Below are 20,570 nucleotides of genomic sequence, written 5' to 3'. Positions count from 1 at the left end.
CATTCAGTGACATAAACACAGAATTAAAATATTAGAATTAATGTAATATACAGGTTAACCTGCACAACTATCAAGTAAAACCTTCTAAGGTCACCCAGAAGGTTCATGTTTACTGTTTGGATCAGCAGCAGCCCAAATGCACTTTGCAGCAGGTGTCTATTAAGGATGACTTTTGGTCCTGTGGCTGGCTAAAATGGTCAGGAGAATGACATCAGTCTAGGGATTGTTCACTGTTGGTGTCGATTTTGCACACCTTGTGCAGGACGTAAAGTGGAGGATGATACTAAAGATTGGTGAGCCACTTCCATCCCCTTCTTCCTAAAATAAATAGTCTGCTGTTACTCAACTGAGTCCAAATCTCCCTTCCACCTCCTGAACCAAACATTATATAATAGTGATAAGCCTATGTTCTTTTGAAAATTTTATCTGAAATTTGCTTATAACAGGACCTGTAATGTAAGATTTTATTGTGGTATGAACTGCACTGAATTGTGCAAAGGCTTGGGACTGAGTGCCATTCCAACTGCTTTGAAGTCTTCAATATTTTCTTAAAATATATTCTAGTTTTATTGAGTCTATGTCCCATTTACTGTCAGTTACCACTCTTTCTGCAGATGACTGGATTCTTTCTCTCCTCCCATTCTCCTTTTGTGGAAGAGAATACCTATGATTTGTTTTTAACATCTCAATGAATATATTTAAAATACCCTCATTTGCTGATAAGCATTTGAGCAGGCAGGACACAAAAATATGCAGATCCAGTGATATCAGGCAAGATTTATTTGGGTTCAGCGAGTTCTCCATTATTCTGTAACTTTAAACAAAGCACACAATGTACTTGTCTATCCACTCAATCAGTTTGCAATGCCCTTTTTAAACAATCAGGTCCATTTTTAAGCAACCTACTAAGGAGAACAAATAACCAAAAAGCTTCAACCAGCACCACAACAATGAAACACCATGTATTTGAATGGGAATGCTATTCTTAAAATGTTCCCAGTTTATCAAATATTGGGTTTTTCCTACTTATGGTCAAGTTTAAGCAAACATTTTTATGAAGAAAAACCTTTGCAATTAATCAAATATTGCATAGAACATATTTATACTAAAAAATTAGTCATTTTTTAAATCTGAAATTTAAACATAATTTTGTATCCTGTATTTCTTCTGACAGTCATAATTCTAATAGATTGTGGGAGATGAGAAATGAAGTTTTCAGATATAAAAAAATCCCTCTTCCCTTGCAGTATCCCAATGGCAATAGCAGCTCATACAAATAAGATAGAATTGGGATACATATTTGATTAATAGGATTTATACACTGAAAACAGCATAAGGATCCAGGGAACTCTAGATAACAAAGGAAATAGCAAATTGTTGTGGTTAACTTGAAAGGGCTTAGCCGTGAGTGACCATAAGAGCATCTACAGTCAGGATGCAAGACTCATGGGAAATTATCAAGATCCAGGTGATAATTAAAATGAAAGACAGTTGTTACATGCTCACCTTTATTGAGCAAGCAAAAATCTTCCAACTTGATCTTTCTCTGTCTTGAGAAGAAAGAATTTATGTTTATTCTCCCTCTTTGTGATATTACCTGTGGAAGAAGTATGTAATTCATGAATTGCATCCAAAGCATCTGAGAGACTTAAAAAAAAAAAAAACCTTGACGTGCCTGTTAATTATCTAGGACAATTTACATATTCCCCAGTGGGAAAAGTTAAGGTTCAATTCAAGGAAAGTAACAAAACAACTTAAGGTATCTGTATAGTGCTCTAGAGACCTTCATGATGTAAAGATGCTCATGAATATACTCAGTGATTAAAGGTACAATGGAAAAAAAATTAGATGTAAGTTCAATCTCGATAAATCTGGAACATTTGCAAAGTTGTTATGGATATAATGACATTATTATTATGACATAGGGTTTATTTTAACTTCATTACTCAAAGAAAATGTCTAAAAGACACTGTGTTATCATTATATCATTTAACCCATTCACATAAAGCAGATATTAATCAAAACCAAGCCCCTGGAGAGGATTCTGACTCATGGTGACCCCACGTGTCTCACGGTAGGACTGCTCCACAAGATTTTCTTGACTGTATTCTTTACAGGAGCAAATTGTGAGTCCTTTCTTCTTGGTGTAGCTTGTTACGTACAAACCACAAACCTTAGGTTAGTAGTCAATTGCAAACAAAGAGCACAACCCAGGGACTATGAGGTAAATATTACTATTCCCATTTGCAGAGTACACTGATTCCAGTTAAACTATATAATTTGCCTAAAGTCAAAGAATCACTACTACAGCATTTGAAATTAATGTCAGATTTCTTCAGATCCACATCACTAAGTGAGTGATAAATAATGTTTTATTAGCCCCAATCTCCTGTTCTTCAACGTGGTAGCCCAGAGCCACCAGCTTTGGGTGGTAGCCCCATCCTCTTGGCCTACCAGAATGTTAGCCTTAAGCTTCAGAAAGGAGGTAGATGAGACCTGACTCTTTGTAACTTAGGAGGCAATTTTTTCCCTCTTTTGAAACCTGGGAGGGAGTAGCTCTATCCTTGGAAATAGATGTAGCCACCTCCAACAGTTCTGCTGATCTTTGAACTTAGAAGAAATGTGCCTTCTTTTTCTTGAAGGACAACAGATATTTGAAACCAAGTTGATCCATTGGCCTGCTTCCTTTCTGTAGAATTCCAGGAGGTAGACAACTTTCCTTCCTTTTATCCTGTCTCCGTCCCTTTCAATCTAAGCTGAAGGAATTTTTGCTAGGGTGGTTGATTAGATCCATTTGTCACAGATACAATGTCTTTAGCAAAACATTGTGTAGACACTTTCTTGATGAAAGAATTCCAGGACACATTTTCTTAGTTTGTACAACAGAATTTTCCAAATCTCTAAGTTCTAGGTTCATTTGCAAAGTCCCTTTTTAAGTCTATCTCTTTCTTTAAACATTTGTTTATAATACTTTATGTCTTCTCAAGCTGCTCTTTGAAATCTTCTGTTCCCCTCTTTTCCTTCATTATTTCTTCCATTAGCTTTAGCTGCTCTACATTCAAGGGCAAGTTTCAGTGTCTCTTCTGACATCCTTTCCCCACCCCCCCCATCTTTCCTGTCTTTTTAATGACCTTTTCTTTCCTTGAGCATTATGTCCTTGATGTCATCCCACAACTCTTCTGGTCTTTCATCATTAATTCTTAGAGGGTCAAATGTATTCTTGAGATGGTCTCTAAATTCAGGTGGGATATATTCAAAGTCATATTTTGGCTCTTGTAGACTTGTTTTAATTTTCTTCAGCTTCACCTTGAACTTGCAAATAAGCAATTGGTAGTTTTTTCCACAGATGGCCAGTGGCCATGTTCTGACAGATGAAACTGAGCTTCTCCATCATCTCTTCTCACAGATGTAGTCTATTTGATTTCTATATATTCCATCCAGTGAAGTTCATGTGTGTAGTCACTGTTTATATTTCTGAAAAAAGGTATTCGCAATGAATAAGTCATTGACCTCTTAAAATTTTATCATGGGATCTCTAGTGTTGTTTCTGTCACCAAGGCCCTATTTTCCAATTACCTACCCTTCTTGGTTTCCAACTTTTGCATTCCAATCATTAATAATGATCAATGCATCTTGATTGCATATTTGATCAATTTCAGATGGAGAAATTGATAAACATCTTCAATTTCTTCATCTTTGGCATTAGTGGTTGGTGCATAAATTTGAATAATATTGATATTAACTGGTCTTCATTGTAGGTATATAGATATTATCCTAACACAGGCAGTGTTAAACTTCAGGATAGCTCTTGAAATGTTCTTTTTGAAAATGGATGTGATGCCATTTTGCTTCAGTTTGTCATTTCTGGCATAGTAGACCATACAAATGTAGAATTTAAAATGGCTGATACTAGTCCATTTCAGCTCATTAATGCCTAAGATATTGATCTTTATGTGTTCCATCTCATTTTAGATGACTTCCAGTTCTCTTAGATTCATACTTTATACACTCCACATTATAGTTTATTAATGGATTTTTGCAGCTGTTTCTTCTCATTTTGGATCTTGCCACATGAGCAAATGAAGCTCCTAAAAACTCTACTCCACCCACGTCATTAAGGTTGGCTGTATTTAAGGTAGCAGCTCTTCCTTAGTCATATTTTGAGTGATTTCAAATCTGAGGGGCTTATCATCTGGCACTATATCAGACAATGTCTCACTACTATTCTTAAGGTTTTCATCTGTCAATGTTTTCAGAAGTAGATCATGAGGTCCTTCTTCCTATTCTGTTTTGGACTGGAAGTTCTGTTGAAACTTGTCCACCATGGGTGACCCTGATAGTGTTTGAAATACCAGTGGCATAACTTCTAGCATTACAGCAACTCACAAGCCACCACAGTAGGACTAGTTAGTACACCACTACTCATCTGTCAGTTTGTCTTACTGTGGCAGCTTGCATGTTGCTGTGACCACCCCTCATCTGTCAAATAATGGTTTAAACCTTTCGAAGTTGGGTAAAATACATGATTTTGATTATCCCAAACTTAAATTCATCTCAAGTAGGATAAATACATGTTTAGACAAATTATAATCAAACTGTAAAGATGAAGAATTTTGAAAGCTGCAAGTGAGCTGCAACTGATCACACACATGGAATTTCAGTAAGATTAACATTTTATTTCTCAGCAGAAAGCATGGAGGTTTAAAGGCAGTGGGATTACATGTTTAAAGTGCTAGGATAAATATTTTGACATAGAATTACATGCCTGATAAAATTACCCTAAAATGAAGGAAGGTCTATAGGATGAAATGAAAGAAGAATAAATAGTAAGGCAAAATAAATAACATTGGTAAAGATAAATGTATAAACAAATATAAAAGCCAATGTCATTATATTTTGCTTCTTAATTTCTCTTTTTGGCCCAAATGTCTGTGAAAGCTAAACCAAAATTAACAGATGGAATAAGATATGTTGATATTACTCAATGTTATTGATTGAATTGTGCCCCACTCAAAAAAATATCTGTCAGCTTGACTAGGTCATGATTCCAAGTATTGTGTGATTGTCCACCATTTTGTTATCTGATGTGATTTTCCTGTGTGTTGTGAATCCTGCCTCTATGATGTTAATGAGGCAAGATTAGAGGCAGTTACGTTAACGAGGCAGGACTCAATCTACAAGATGAGGTTGTGTCTTGAGTCAATCTCTTTTGAGATATAACAGAGAGAAATGAACAGAGAGATGGGGGACCTCATACCACCAAGAATCTAGTGATAGGAGCAGTGTGTGTCCTTTGGACTCACAACCCCTCTACTGAGAAGTTCCTAGCCCAGGTGTTACGATCGATGGAATGTTAGGCCCTCCAGACTCAATGGGTCCTTGTTTTCCTCTTGTAAGAAAACACAGCGGAGACATTTTGGGTTCAGCTCTAACAGGTTTATTTTACTTGTGACAAGTAAAAGGAGTTAATGGGGACTTATACCGCTCTAAAAGACTGACTTGAAAAGGGAAGCAAAGATAGGGCTTATATGGGTTCGGTGGAGACAAAAGAGTAATGAATATTTACTGGATTTCTTTCAAGGTATGGGTACTTCTCAGAACGGTGGTGCATACTAATTAGGTTGCATGAGCATCTGGAAACCAAGATGGAAACCACTGATATTCAAGATGGAGCCCTCTTGGCAGCCCTTGGCATCATTTATTATGTTATATAGTGCAAGCGCACTGATCTTTGACACTACATCACCAGCTTCAGTAGGCTAAGGAAGGTTAAACAGCAGTCACATTTTGTTCTTCTGCTCATGCAGAGCCTGTAAAGGTGGAAGGAATTAGAAAAACACTAAGAAGGAGATAGTAATTCATGGGTTATTTCAACCTTATCTCGTGTTGATAGGGTATGATTCTTGTTTATCCAACTTCTAGATGGTAATTTTTTAAGAGTTCTTTTGTTCCACAAGCACAATTAACTCTCTATGTGTCTCAAAGGGGAAGATTGATGACAAAGACCTTCCTCTAGAGCTGACAGAGAAAGCCTTCCCCTGGAGTTCATGCCCTGAATTCAGACTTTTGAACTACTAGACAAGGAGAGAATAAATTTTTGTCTATTAAAGCCATCAATTATGCTAAAATTTATTTAACTGCTTGTTTACTAGCTTCTTATTTACCAGTTTAAAATACTTTCTTAGGGCACTATCTATGCCAAAGCAAAGCAGAGAAGAAAGAAACCAAATTAAATGCTAACAAATGAAAATTATTTAGTCCACTTCACATGATTTAGTACATAATAGCTAAGAATTTATTTTCACAGTAGAATTGATTGATAACAAAAGGACACATAAATTATTCATGTGTTAATAGGACACAAGAACTCTTTGACTGTAACTTTGTTTATGCTGGTGCTTCAGGTTTAGAAAATACAATGGTAAAACAATTGGGAAGATGCTTGTCCTTAAAAAAACTGACAGAAACAACCCCATATTTTATTGATCAAGAGTGTATTCAAATTTATCATTGTGGAAGTATGACGGTCTATAAAATCATATAAGTAAGCAATGCGTAGGAAGCAAGAAACGTTGGGAAAGAAATGACTTAATTTGTGATGTAAAAAAGGATTAATTTGTCTTACTATAAACAATCTAATGGTATCTGACTTATAATTAGCCTTTGCCTTAGAACCAAAAGGAATGCATTTATATATATTAAAAATATTATCAAGTGACATTGCCTTTGGCATTTTTTACTAAAACAAGGTTGAATATTGAATATTATATGTAAAGTTGACATCAATTTTTAAAAACCCTATGGAAGGCACTTTTTACCTCTTTGTTCCTCAAGCTATATATCAAAGGGTTAAGCACAGGGATGACTAAACTGTAAAACACAGAGGCCATTGTGTCAGTATCATATGAGTGAGCAGATCTGGGCTGCACATACATAAATAATAAAGTCCCATAAAACACAACCACCACTGTCAGATGAGAACCACATGTGGAGAAACCTTTTTTCCTGCTCTCGGCAGAATGCATTCGAAATACGGCTATCAGAATCAGCAGATAGGACAGCAGGACAACCAGGAGGGAGGATATCAAATTAAATGCTGAAAATATTATGAGCATTAATTCTATTTCTTGTGAATTTGAGCAAAGCATAGATAGCAAGGGAACATCATCACAGTAGAAATGACTGATGACATTAGAGCCACAGAAGATGGATGTAAAAGTCTTAATGGTGAACACCAGAGACTGAAAGGTACTGTAGAGATATGGAATACCCACCAGCACATGGCAAAGTCTTTGGGACATGATAACATTGTAGAGCAGAGGGTTACAGACAGCCACATAGCGGTCATAGGCCATGGCCGAAAGGATAAAAAGTTCACTGATAATGAACAAAATGAAGAAAGCCATCTGCATGGCACATGCATAGTAGGGAATGGTATTTTTATCCACAACAAAATTTACTAACATCTTGGGACAAATGACAGTAGAATTGCCAAGATCAATGAAGGCCAGGTGTCTGATGAAAAAATACATAGGCGTGTGTAGGCGGGAGTCCATCTTGGTCAAGATGATCATGCCCAGGTTGCCCACCACTGTGATCATGTAGATGAGGAGAAACACCCTGAAAAGCGGGTACTGCAACTCAGGGTGCCTTGTGACTCCAGTTAGAATGAATTCAGTCAGCACTGTTAGATTCTCTTGGCCCATTTGGTCCAGTTATCTTTTCTGGGAAGAAACAGAAGGTTTGGTATTAGCTTTCATGTAGTATTGTCTAAACAAGTTATAATATTTTAGGAGCAATGAAACTTTTTTTCATGTCTTTTGTTGTTGTTATCTGTCATTGAGTTAGCCTGGACTCACAGTGATCACAAGCACAATGGAACAAAACATAGCCCATTCTTGTACCATCCCCATGATCTGTTTTGGATTGGACCCTTGTGATCCATATGGTTTTCACTGGCTGATTTTCAGAATTTGATCACTGCACATTTTTTTCCCAGCTTGTCTTAGTCTAGAATCTCTACTGATACCTGTCCGGCATCCTAGCAATGCAGAATGCACCACTGACAGACACAGTGACAGAAGTGTATGAGGTGTACTGGCCAGAAATCTAAGCTAGGTTTCCCATACAGAAGACTACCACTGAACAGCCAGTGATCATTTTCTTCATATTGTTGTTGTTTTGTGTCATCGGTGAGTCATTTCTGACTCATAGCATCCCTATAGGATGGAATAGAACTTTCTTGTAGGGTTTCCAAGGCTGTAATCTTTGTGGAGGCAGGTTGCCTCATACTTATCCCTCAGAGTGGCTTACCTCTCTGTTAACAGACAAGCACTTAACCAGTGTAAAACCAGGGCTCCTCATCTGATTTTGAAGTTGAGATAAACTTTAGAAACTTCTATATCCCCCCCCCAAAAAAAAAGAAAAAACTCATTGCCATGGATTTGATTCCTATTCAAAGCAACCCTATAGGTCAGAGTAGAACTGCCTCATAGAGTTTCCAAGAAGCATCTAGTGGATTTGAGTTTGAACCCATATAACCACTACACCACCAGGGTTTCCACATCTGAAAATAGGGGGAACCATATGTAACACATTACTCATTAATATAACATAGATTGAATTCTAAAGTAACTCAACAGAAATCAATCTACGCTGTGTCAATGAATAATGCGTTTTATGTCGATCTCCCTATTTTGCAATATAGGAGATCCTAAAGTTTATTTTAACTTCAAAAATCTGTAATGTTAATATAGAAATAGTATATTTTATATACAAGATAACATCAAAGTTTTCCTTTAGTCCACTTCATTTTTGTCTGAGATTTTATTTGGGATTTTGATAGTTTTACAAAAAGAAGCAGAGACAACATGAAGTTAGTGAAACTTGTTTTATAACCCACTGCTACCAAGTCAATTCCAACACATAGTGACTCTATAGGACAAAAGAGAACTGCCTCATAGGGTTTCCAAGGCTGTAATTTTTATGGAAGCAGACTGCCACATCTTACTCCTGTGGAACAGCTGGTGGGTTCCATCTGCCAACTTTCCATTTAGTAGCAGAGAACTTAACCACTGTGAAGGCACAGTTTGCCCACCATAATCACGATTTAGGACACAGCCTCTTCCCCTTCTGACTTCTGCTGTATTGTATTTCACATAATGTCAATTTGCAATGGAGTGTCAACAGACTTTCCTGGGGGCCAGATAAATAGGAACTGAGTTAATGATACTTTATTTGAAGTTTAGTAGGTATATTTTTATGGTTCAAAAACAACAGAAAGTATCATTTAATAAGGTGATCTTTCTGTTATTGGAATATCTTCTAAGAACACACCTAGCAGCTGGTATGCTGAGATGTGTCTTGAATATAATTAATAAACTTTTTATATGTATAGATTTTACAATTTTTTGATCAAGGTCAGTTTTATATTGCAATCTGTTTCTTCTCTTTTTTTCATCCCAAATAAATATTCACATTCATGCTTCAATTTGTATTTATAATTGCATGTCATTATTTAATGAAAACCCCCAAATTTGTATAATTTTCAAAACACACAAGATTTGGATATATACCTGTTATAATCTATGCTTATATCAACATTCAAAGATTTTGACTGCTTAATTGTGTATACTCTATTTCCTCTAATACGAGACTATGGAAGTGGTAGCTTCCATAAGGCATTTAGAATATTTACTTGGGAATTTATTACATTATGTGCTGTAAACTGTCAATTTATTTTGGGAACTATATAATAGAGAATTTATACAGTTTGAGTGTGATTTTCAAATATCTTAGTGATAACTTCTGTACCTTGTTTCATGAAGTTTTACAAAGAAAGTCAGTAACTTGAAGTTGAACTACCTGGTTGGAACAAATGAATCTCTTTAGTGGGATCCACTTGTTTTCCCTTTTAACCTCTTCTCACATTCATTGTCCCTCAGTGGAAACCCAGGACTCTGTAAGCATGATTTTCAATTGGAACTGTAAGTGATGTTCCAAATATTCACTGATATAAAATGCAGGATATAATTATTATCATGTGGTATAATGTCCATGCTTAGTCTGCACAACTATTAGAAACTTCTAGGGGCCCCCGGCAAGATCTAAGTCTACAGTATGGACTAGCTGAAGTTCAGAGCTGGAGTACAGACAGATGTTTGTAAGGATGACTTTGATCCCTAGGCTGGATGGAATTTTCAGGAGAATAGCAGTAATCCTAGAAATATGCTAATTTTGGGGCTGATTTTGCCAGCCTGAACCAGGAGATTGGGAGGCAGGGTGATACTGGAGATTGGTGAGTCACCTCTGTCTTTTCTTTTTTTAAATAAGTTTTCTGCTATTTCTGCCCTCAGCTCCGATCTTTTTTCCAGGTCCTTCTTGCCTCACAGAATAAGAACTATAAACCTATGTTCTTTTGAAAACTTTGTCTCAAATTTGCTGTATCACAAAGCCTGAAATCATAGGATTTTCCTGTAGAATACTGGATTGAGGTAAAGAATTCAGATTTTTACTTCCAATTCTATGACTTTTAAATTTTCAATGTTCTCTAACAATTATTCTAATGTTTATTGAACATATGAACATCTTCAGTGTTATTTACTAACTCTCTCTGAAAAAGTCTAGTTTTTACCTTTTTGGAAAAGAATACCTCTAATCTGTCCTGGACATCAAAATGTGTACATTCTTCATATCTCTGAGTAGTGATCATCACTAGAGAAGAAAGAATACACAAGTGTACAGATAAACTATTTTTCAGTCCTCAAATATGGTAGTGACAGGTAGGAATTATTTTAGGTTCAAGGAGTTCTTCATAACTCCATAACTCATAAAAAACACTGTATTTTTCAGTCTGCTCCATCAGTTTAAATTGCCCATACTGAAAAATCAAACCCATTAGTAAAGAAACTAGGGAAAACAAAGAGCAAAAACAAACAATATTATCACCATTAACAACCAAAAAATGGTGTGTTTTTCATGGGAAATTTTATGTAAAAATTGTTCAAAATATCACAAATGTTGCATGGGGCACACCTGTACTAACAATATTCATTTTTTAACAAATATTTCATTGGACACTCTCATACTGAAAAAATATTTATTTATTTAATATTGTCTCGGGCATAATTCTAACAAAAATTATATATTTTGCTGAAATTCAGTTGTGCCTGGAAGTTCTGTATTATATCTGGCAATGCTAAACTTAATTTGATGTTGCTGCTTGTTGCTGTCAAATTGGCTCTGACTTATGGTGAGCCCATGTCTAACAGAGCAAAATGACGTCCATTCCTTTTCCATCTTTGTAATTGTTGGTATGTTAGAGTGCATTATTGGTATGACTATTGTGTCAATCCATCCCATTGAGAGTTCCTTCCTTTTGTTGGCCCTCTACTTGACCAAATGTGATGTCCTTTTCTAGCATTTGATCTTTCCTGATGAAGCACTCAAATATGTCTAACCCTAATAGATTTTAGTAAATTAAATTGGTGCTGAATTTTCAAGTATTTCCAGTTCCCTCTTCACCTGCAGTAATCAAATGCCAATATCAGCTCCTATAAAACAAATAGAGTTGGGGCGGGGCACACTCTTAATTTATAGGATTTAATGTCCTAAAAACACCATAGAGCTCCACGGAACCCTAGTTAAGAAAAGAGAAAATGAATGTTTGTGAAGTTGAAGGGGTAATTTGTGAGTGGTCATAATAGCGTCTGCATTCAGGTGTTAGGAATGACGGTAAATGGCCGAAATCTACCTGATAATTAGAATCAAAGAGAATTTGAACCCACTCACCTTGAGTAGGAAATCAGATTTGTTTTCCTCAAATGATTCTCTTGTTTTCTCTGGTAGGATGAATTTATCATTTCCCTTCGCTTTTCCATACTCCCCAAAGAATTAGCAGGGATTTCACTGATTATGCTGAAAACATCTGAGGGACTTATAAATTTGGCTTGATGTGCCCGCTAATTATCCAAGATATCTTACATGCTCCCCAGTGAAAAGAAGGAAGGGGTAATTCAATGAAAGAACAAAACCTAAGTCATTAATACGGTATCATGGAATCTACATGATGTGAGTGTATTCGTTCATTTACACAGTCAAGAAATATAGACAGAATGAAAAAAAAAATGGGTATCAGCTCAATCTCAGTAAAACTGCAACAGTTGAAAGTCATGATGAAGTACTAAATGCCTGTATCATCATTACATAGGATTTTCTTTGAATTTATTACCAAAAGAAATATGTACCAGGCACTGTGCTATAAATATATCATTTAACTCATACATATGTTAAACCCAACATTTAACCCATACTATTTCCATTTTTACTGGACAGAGCCTCAGAAGAAATGCCTGGCATTCTAGTTTTAAAAAAAGTCAGTCATTGAAAACGTTATAGTGTGCAGCTCTACTCTCACACACGTGGGGTTGCCGTAAGTCAGAATCTACTCTAAGGCAACTGGTATTCTCATGTTCAGAAGAGATTGTGCCAAGTTAAAATGTATAATTTGTCTAAAATACGTAATTAATAATTAAAGGATTTGAAATTAGCTACCATAACACCTGGGTTGGATAATGCTCAGTAGAACCTCGTTGTGAGTCAAATTTGTTCTCATCTCATAAAATTTTATCCATGCCTCTTTCCTTGGTGACTTCCATAGGTACAAGAATTGAGGAAACATTACTTATAATGAAACACGCTGATCAAAAAGATACACGTCAATGAGCTTTGACAAATGCGTTTTATTTGTACCAACATAAATCAAGATCTAGAACGTTGTCAATACAAAGAAAGTTCCTTCACGCTATGCCCTCCACACCCTTGACCATTTATGTCACTAAGAGATTAGCTCTAGATTATCCCCAGGCAACTGCTGGTCTGACTTCTGTCACTAGGTTTCTTTTCCCTGTATGTGAAATTCACATGAGTCAAATCATATGATAAATACTCTGTTTGTCCTCCTTGAATCACCATACTGCGTTTTACATTTTCCATATCATATTTGTATTGCTGTGTAGTATTCTACTTGTGAATATGCCACAATTCTTATATACCACTTGAACTTATGCCTATAATAAAACAAATCTAGCATAATCATTCATATATATTTGTGGGCACATCCTCTAATTTACCTTGGTTTTTTTAGAGAAGATAACTGAAGAAGAACTGATGTGTTTAAATTATGGTATTGGTGAAGAATATTGAATATACATGGCCTGTCAGAAGAGCAAATAAATCTGTCTTGAAAGAAGTACAGCTGGAATGCTCCTTAGAAGCAAGGATGACCAAGGCTTCCTCTCACTTATTTTGGACATGTTATCAGGAAGGATCAATTCCAGGATAAGGACATGATCTTTGGTCAGTGAAAAAGAGGAAGACCATCAACAAGATGGACTAACTCAGTGGCTACAGAAATGGACTCAAACCTAGCAATAATTGTGAGGACAATTAATAACTAGAGGATTTGAGATTAAAACCTGTCTCCTGGCCCACATCTCTACATAACTGGTATATTTGCCTTTTTCTCTCATATGGCAAACCCACAGGATTTATTGGAATACAATGTGTTGCCATATAAACCAACAGTAGATACCACCAGTGTTAGATGATGATCAGTAGAACCTCGCAGTGAGTCAAATTTAGTTGTAAGAAAATATATCTTGTCTCAAAAAATTTTATCCATGTCTCTTTTTTTGATGACCTCCATGTGTGCAAGGATTGAGGAAAATTTACATATGGGAAACACACCGATCAAAAGGGTACACATTGATGAATTTTGAAAACACAACGTCCTTCAACAAATGAATAAAGAAAATATGGTATATTCATTAAAAGAAATTTTATTCAGTCAAAAAAAATGCTGCAGCGATACATACTATGGTGCGGATGAACCTGAAATATCTAATGCTAAATGAGAAAAGCAAAAAACAGAAGATTACATATTGAACCTTTCCATTTATATGCAATAACCAGAATAGGAAAATTCACAGAGACAAAGGGCAGATTAGTGGTTGTCAGCAGCTATGTGGACGTGACTGGATTGAGGACAGATACCTTAATCCATAAGAGGACATCTATGGGGCTGATATAAATTATTTTGCCCTAGGTAAATGTGCTGGTTGCACAATTTTACGAATATAATAAAAGCCAGTGGATTGAACACTTTTAAACGGTTCATTTTTTGTCTTGTGAATTTCACCTCAATAAATAATTACTATAAATACACTTTTCACCTCTTTAATGTATTGTCTATTAACGTTCTATTGATCAAATTCTTCAATTTATCCATTTCTTCTGAGTTCTGGAATTTTAAGAATGGTGTTTTTTCTGCATAATACAGAAAAAAATATATAAGTTTCATGAGGATACAGATATTTAGCATTTGGCTTAATAAATACATAAGTTTATATTGAATAAAAGATTGTGTTAAAAAATCAATTGAATGTGCTGTTTATATTAGACATTGCATTTTTCTTCATTGCCTTTATACGTACATCATACATGCACATTTATATTGATACACACACTCAACCATATGCTGTTAAGCAAAAGGTTGGTGGTTGAAATTCACCCAGGAAGGCCTGGAAGAAAAGCTTTGTGTTCTACTTATGAATAATCACCCCCTGAACTCTTATGAAGCAGAGTTCTGTTCTGACACACATGTGGTCAACATGATTGGAAGTTGACATGGCAAAGGTAGGTATACAAATAAGAGTGTGTGTGTTTCTTTTATCTGAAATTGACTTTTTCGAGCTCCTAATTTCCCTTTTTGTTGATTCAGTACAGTCTTAAATCATACATATATACGTACATGTACATATTAAGTCATATATAATATGTAAACTATGTTATACTCAATAACACCTCAAATTAAAATACATGAACCTGTAATTGTATTAATAAATAGGGTGTTATGATTACATGTATAATTTTCTGTTTACCTTTTTTACCAGAGTAGATTTCCTGACATAAATTGTTGTTGTGATTTCTTGAACAGTTTTGATTCTTTCCAAAATATGTAATCATTCTACATTTCTGATGATGTTTCCATTTTAGTTCAGTATTAAGTATTATGCATATTTTCTAGCTCTGTCAGATATGATCAGATTTCCAAGAAAATATGTACTTTAGGTATAATAAACTAAAGTTTGTACTTCTCTGGATTAGTGGAACACGTCATTGTGGAGACCAGAATAAATCAAGGTGGGGTAAGGAATGTCAATATTTTGAATGAAGATGAAGACAACATGGAAGACAGGAAGATATTTTGTTTGAAGGGAGGAAAGTTGGAAAAGTTATAAATATTTGTTCCCAAAACCTTCTTGAGAATAAAAAGAAATTAATGGTGAAAAGTAACTACTACTTCAGTAGAGTATCTATTCATTCATCAGAATTTAGGTAACCTTCCTTTATATATACTCTACAGATAAAGAGAACAATATCCACATTTTGCCTTTTGTAAAATATGTGGGTGTTCAGCAATAAAATTGTTTCAATGTAGCATAACATGCCCTATTGATACATTGTTCTTCCTTCTGTACACATATACTATTCTCCAACACACTGAAAATATGAATTAGAAAGTATGTCAATACTTTCTCTTGGTTTTGCAATACTTTTTTAATCATCATAATCTCCATCAATTATCTTTAATAAACACTTTAGTCCTTCACATCAGGCATCCTTAGTATCTTTTTTTTTTTTCACTTCCTCTTATTCACCACCCTGTCTCTATTCACTTTTCGTTATCCATATTTTCTTTTCTAACTACTGTCTGTACATGAAGTATATGATAGTAAGGATCAGCATGCAGGGATAGTTAACTCAGAAGGAAGGATGTCAAATTAAATGATAGCAGATCAAAATTACCTACCATACCTCACACATGTTGGAGTATAACATAAATATGAAGGGATTATCAAGTAGAAAAGACTGTTGACTAACACATCATTCATGGGGTCAATAGGAACACAGATCATGTTTTGTCTGCAGTTTTGATTACGTTCTTATATTAGCCTCAGCAATGACATGAAAGCAAGATTGATAAGATTCCCGTATTAAAAAAGAAAGAAAGAAAACCTGATAGAAACAAGTGCATAGTTTACTGAATAGGTGCATAATAAATGTTTCCATGGGGGAACTATAAGGTTCTATGGAAACACATAAGGAAGAAATGAATAGGAAGCAAACTGTGATGAAGAAGAAATGACATTTAATTTGAGATATATATTACAAGAATCAATATGGATTTATATAAAGGACATCCAGTATTTCTTTCTGCTTTATAATTAGTTTTAGCTCTGGTGCCAAAGAGAATGTAATTCTGCATTTTAGAAATATCATCCAGAGATATTTGTCTTGAAACAATATTGCATTTTGAATATTAAATACAAAGATTTCATGGATTCTTAATGATCCTGTGGGAGGCATTTTTTACTTCTTTGTTCCTTAAGCTGTAGATCAAGGGGTTAAGCATGGGAATGACTAAAGTGTAAAACACAGAGGCTCTTTTCTCAGTTTCAAACGAATGAGTAGATTTGGGCTGCAAATACATGAAAAGTAGAGTCTCATAGAACACAACCACCACTGTCAGATGAGAACCGCATGTGGAGAAAGCTTTTCTCCTGCCCTCAGCAGAATGCATTCGAAATACAGCTATCAGAATCAGCAGGTAGGACAGGAGGACAACCAACAAGGTGGAAATCAGATTAAATGCTGAAAACATTATGACCAACAACTGTACCTCTTGTGCATTTGAGCAAAGCATAGGTATCAAGGGAACAACATCACAGTAGAAATGACTGATGACATTAGAGCCACAGAAGGTCAATGTGAAAATCTTAATGGTGAACATCAGAGACTGAAAGGTACTGTAGAGGTATGGAATACTCACGAGCACATGGCAACTCCTCGGGGATATGACAACATTGTAGAGGAGAGGGTTACAGATGGCCACGTAGCGGTCATAGGCCATGGCCGACAGGATGAAAAATTCACTGATAATGAACAAAAGGAAGAAAGCCAGCTGTGTGGCTCATTCATAATAGGAAATGGTATTTTGATCCACAACAAAATTTGCCAGCATCTTGGGACAAATGACAGTAGAATTACCAAGATCAATGATGGCCAGGTGTCTGATGAAAAAATACATAGGTGTGTGTAGGTGGGAGTCCACCTTGGTCAGGATGATCAGGCCTAGGTTTCCCATCACTGTGATCATGTAGACGAGGAGGAAGACCCCAAAACGGGGCAGCTGCAGTTCAGGGCGCCTTGTGACTCCAATAAGAATGAATTCAGTCATCACCGTTAGGTTCTTTTGGTCCATTTAGTTCAGTTGTCTTTTCTGGGGAAAAACCCAGAGTGGTTGGTGTTATCTTTCATAGACTCCCGTGTAAACAAAGAGAAGGCAAGAATTCTACCCCTGAACCACCATTGCTTTCTTACTTTATATTTGTGGGGAGCAAAATAATTCCTATATCTTATTTATTTTTTTTATTTTGAAGTTAAAATAATCTTTAGAACCTCCTTCATTCTGGAATAGGAGGAATCTGTATAAAACACATTATTTACTGATACAGCATGGATTAAATTCTAAATCAGGTTGACATTATTTGTTATTTATATTCATTAGTAACAAACACATGATTTTGTTAATGGAGAAATATGTTTTACTTTGTTTACACAATGGCATCAACATTTTACTTTATTACACTTCTGTTTTTTGTCTGAGAGTATTTGTAAGATATTGATATTCTTAAAGAGAGTGAAAGAGATAACATGAAGTTAATGAAACAAGTTTTATGGCCCCTCATTTGCTCTGTCCCCTTCCAAGACCTTCAGTGAGTCCTTAACAATGCACTCACATGGTGATGCATCTTTGTAAGTGTTGAGAAAATAGAATATTATAACCATGATCAGTTAAAGGCACGTTCTCTTGCCATTCTGACATCCTCTCCATTACACTTCACCAAATGTCAATAGGCATCTCTGGGGTCAAAATGAATGGGAATTGAGTTAATGATACTTTATTTGAGGCTAAGAAGGTTTGTTTTTATGGTTCAAAACAATGACATGTTGTAGTTTTATAATGCTTTTTGTTCTAGTGTTAGAATAGCTTCTAGGAACATGCCTACCACCCGGTATGCTAAAATGTGTCTTGCATTTAATTTATGAAAGTTTGTATTTCTTCATTTAATAATGTTTGTCATCCAGATCAATTTGTTTGTAATCTAATGCTGTTTCTATTTTTTCCATTTAAATAATTATTCACATTTCTGCTTCTGTTTGAATTTATATTGCTTGTTTTAATGAAAATCTTCAAATTTGTATGCACTTCAAGACACAGATCTACATCCATACCTGTTAAAATTGATGGTTTATATCAATGTTCAGAGATTTAGGCCATTTAATTGTATATGGTCTATTTCCTCTAACACAACAAACAACGTGGAGATGAGAGGGTCTATAAGGTATTTGGAATATGTACGTTTGCATTTATAACATCATGTATTGCAAATTATCAATTTGTTTCTGGAGCTCTACAGTTGACAATTCATAGGTTAAAGGACTGTGATTTCCAAACGTCCTAGTAATAACACCAGCCACTTCGTTTTATAAAATTTTACAAAGAAAGACAGTTAATCACAATGGAACTGTGCTGGCTGGAGGTAATGAAGCTTCCTTAGCTTAATCCAGTTGAATTCCCTTTTAACCTCTTCTCAAATTCATTGCCCTCTCAAAGAAAACCTAGTATTCTGTAAGCATGATTTTCACTTGGAACAGTAAGCAGATTTCCAAATCCTCAGTGACATAAAATACACAACAGAATTATTATAATGTGGTAGAATGCCCAGGTTTAGCCTGTGAAACTATCAGGTAGAAGCTTATGGATCCCAACAAGGTCTTAGAATGTGGCATGGAGTAGCTGAAGTCCTGATGTAAGCTACAGGGAAATATCTACTAAAAAGGATAATTTTTTTTATCCTGTGGTTGGCTGGAACTTTCAGGAGACAGGTAGTAATTCCAAGAATCCGCTAATTTTTGGCTCAATTTTCCACCCTGATCTGGGAGGTTGGGGGGCAATACTGGAGATTATGAATCGTCTTCACCCCTTCTTCCTAGAAAAGGTTTTCTGCTGTTCCTGCACTTAGTTTTGGTCTCCCTCATGGGTCTCTCCTCTCCAACAGAATTTGAAAACTTTATCTCAAATTTGCTATATCACAAGGCCTGATGTCATAGATATTTACTGTAGAATACTAGATTGAGCAAAGAAATTCAAATTTCTAGTTCCATCCTACTGTCTTTAATTCTTCAATGTTCTCTATGAATTATTCTAGTGTGTACTGAGTCTATTAACATCTTCAGTGTCAGCCACTACCTCCCTCTGAAGATGTCTGGTTGCTTGACCCAGCTCATTCTCCTTTTTGGGAAAGAATATCCCTCATTTGTTCTGGACATCTAAATGTGTATATTTTAAATATCTCTGGGTAGAGATCATCATTGAAGTAGGCAGAATATAGAAGTTTGTAAATGAATAAATGATTTTTTAATCCTGAGACATGATAATATTAGGTAGAAATTATTTTAGGTGCAGAGAGTTCTTCATACACTGTAGCTCGTAAAAATTACACTGTTTGCCAGTCTACATCACCAATTCATAATGCCCATTCTGAACAACCTGTAGTAAACAACTAGCAAGGAACAAAAACAAACATAATTATCATGATCAACAACAACAACCAAAATGGCAGGTTTTCATGGGAAATTATTATCTAAAAATCATTTCAAGTTCATCAAATGCACATGGTACATCCTTTTACTAACAATATTCATTATTTAGTAAATATTTCATTGGACAAACTTACAGTAAAAGAATATTTATTTACCCAATACTGTTTTTATTATACTAGAAAAAAATATTTCCTTTTGTGAAATCCCAATGAATCTCGGTGTTCTGTGTTATATCTGGCATCCTAGCCTTAACTTGTCATTGTCATTTGTTGCTGTTGAGTTGACTCTGACTTATGGTGACCCCATGTACAACAGAACAAAATGACTTTCATTTCTGTGACATCTTCATGGGATCGTTTGTATGTTTGACTCCATTGTTCTGCCTATTGTGTCCATCTATTCCTTTGAAGTGTCCGTCTACTTTACCATTCAATTGGCCCTCTACTGTACCAAATATGATGTCCTTTTCTAGCAATTCTTCTTTCCTGATGATATATGTCCAATGTAAGCCTAACCATAAAATATTATATTAAACTGGTGATGAAATTTTGATGTGTTTCTATCTCCCTCTTCATTTGCCGTAATCAAATGCCACTATCATCTCCCACAAATAAAACAGAGCTTGGACACACTCAATTTATAGGTTTTAATGTCCTAAAAACAACTTAGAGTTCCAAGTAATTTTAATTTACAAAAGAGAAAATGAATATTTTTGGTGAAGTTGCAGAGAGAATTTGTGAGTGGCCATAATGGTGTATGCAGTCAGGAGTCTGGAGTCTTGGAAAATGACCAAAATCCATGTGACAATCAGAATCAAAGACAATTCTTATCGACTTACCTCA

The 20,570-nt window shown here is 35.4% G+C and overlaps 1 protein-coding gene and 1 pseudogene across 1 annotated transcript; both read right to left on the bottom strand.

Moving 5' to 3' along the window:
• Nucleotides 1–6,782: 6,782 nt before the first annotated feature.
• Nucleotides 6,783–7,706, bottom strand: LOC126064006 (olfactory receptor 8K5-like). Its single transcript, XM_049862565.1, has one exon. It carries the CDS (start codon nucleotides 7,704–7,706, stop codon nucleotides 6,783–6,785), a length of 924 nt encoding a protein of 307 aa, XP_049718522.1.
• Nucleotides 7,707–16,396: 8,690 nt separating this feature from the next.
• Nucleotides 16,397–17,323, bottom strand: LOC126063760 (olfactory receptor 8K5-like; annotated as a pseudogene).
• Nucleotides 17,324–20,570: the final 3,247 nt, after the last annotated feature.

Source organism: Elephas maximus, chromosome 20 (assembly GCF_024166365.1).
Source record: "Elephas maximus indicus isolate mEleMax1 chromosome 20, mEleMax1 primary haplotype, whole genome shotgun sequence".
Taxonomy (NCBI): domain Eukaryota; kingdom Metazoa; phylum Chordata; class Mammalia; order Proboscidea; family Elephantidae; genus Elephas; species Elephas maximus.
Note: the sequence above shows the minus strand (reverse complement) of the source record. Positions and strands in the feature narration are given on the sequence as shown.

Coding starts and splice junctions, on each gene's coding strand:
- LOC126064006 (XM_049862565.1), bottom strand. CDS start 7,706: ATGGGCCAAGAGAATCTAACAGTGCTGACTGAATTCATTCTAACTGGA.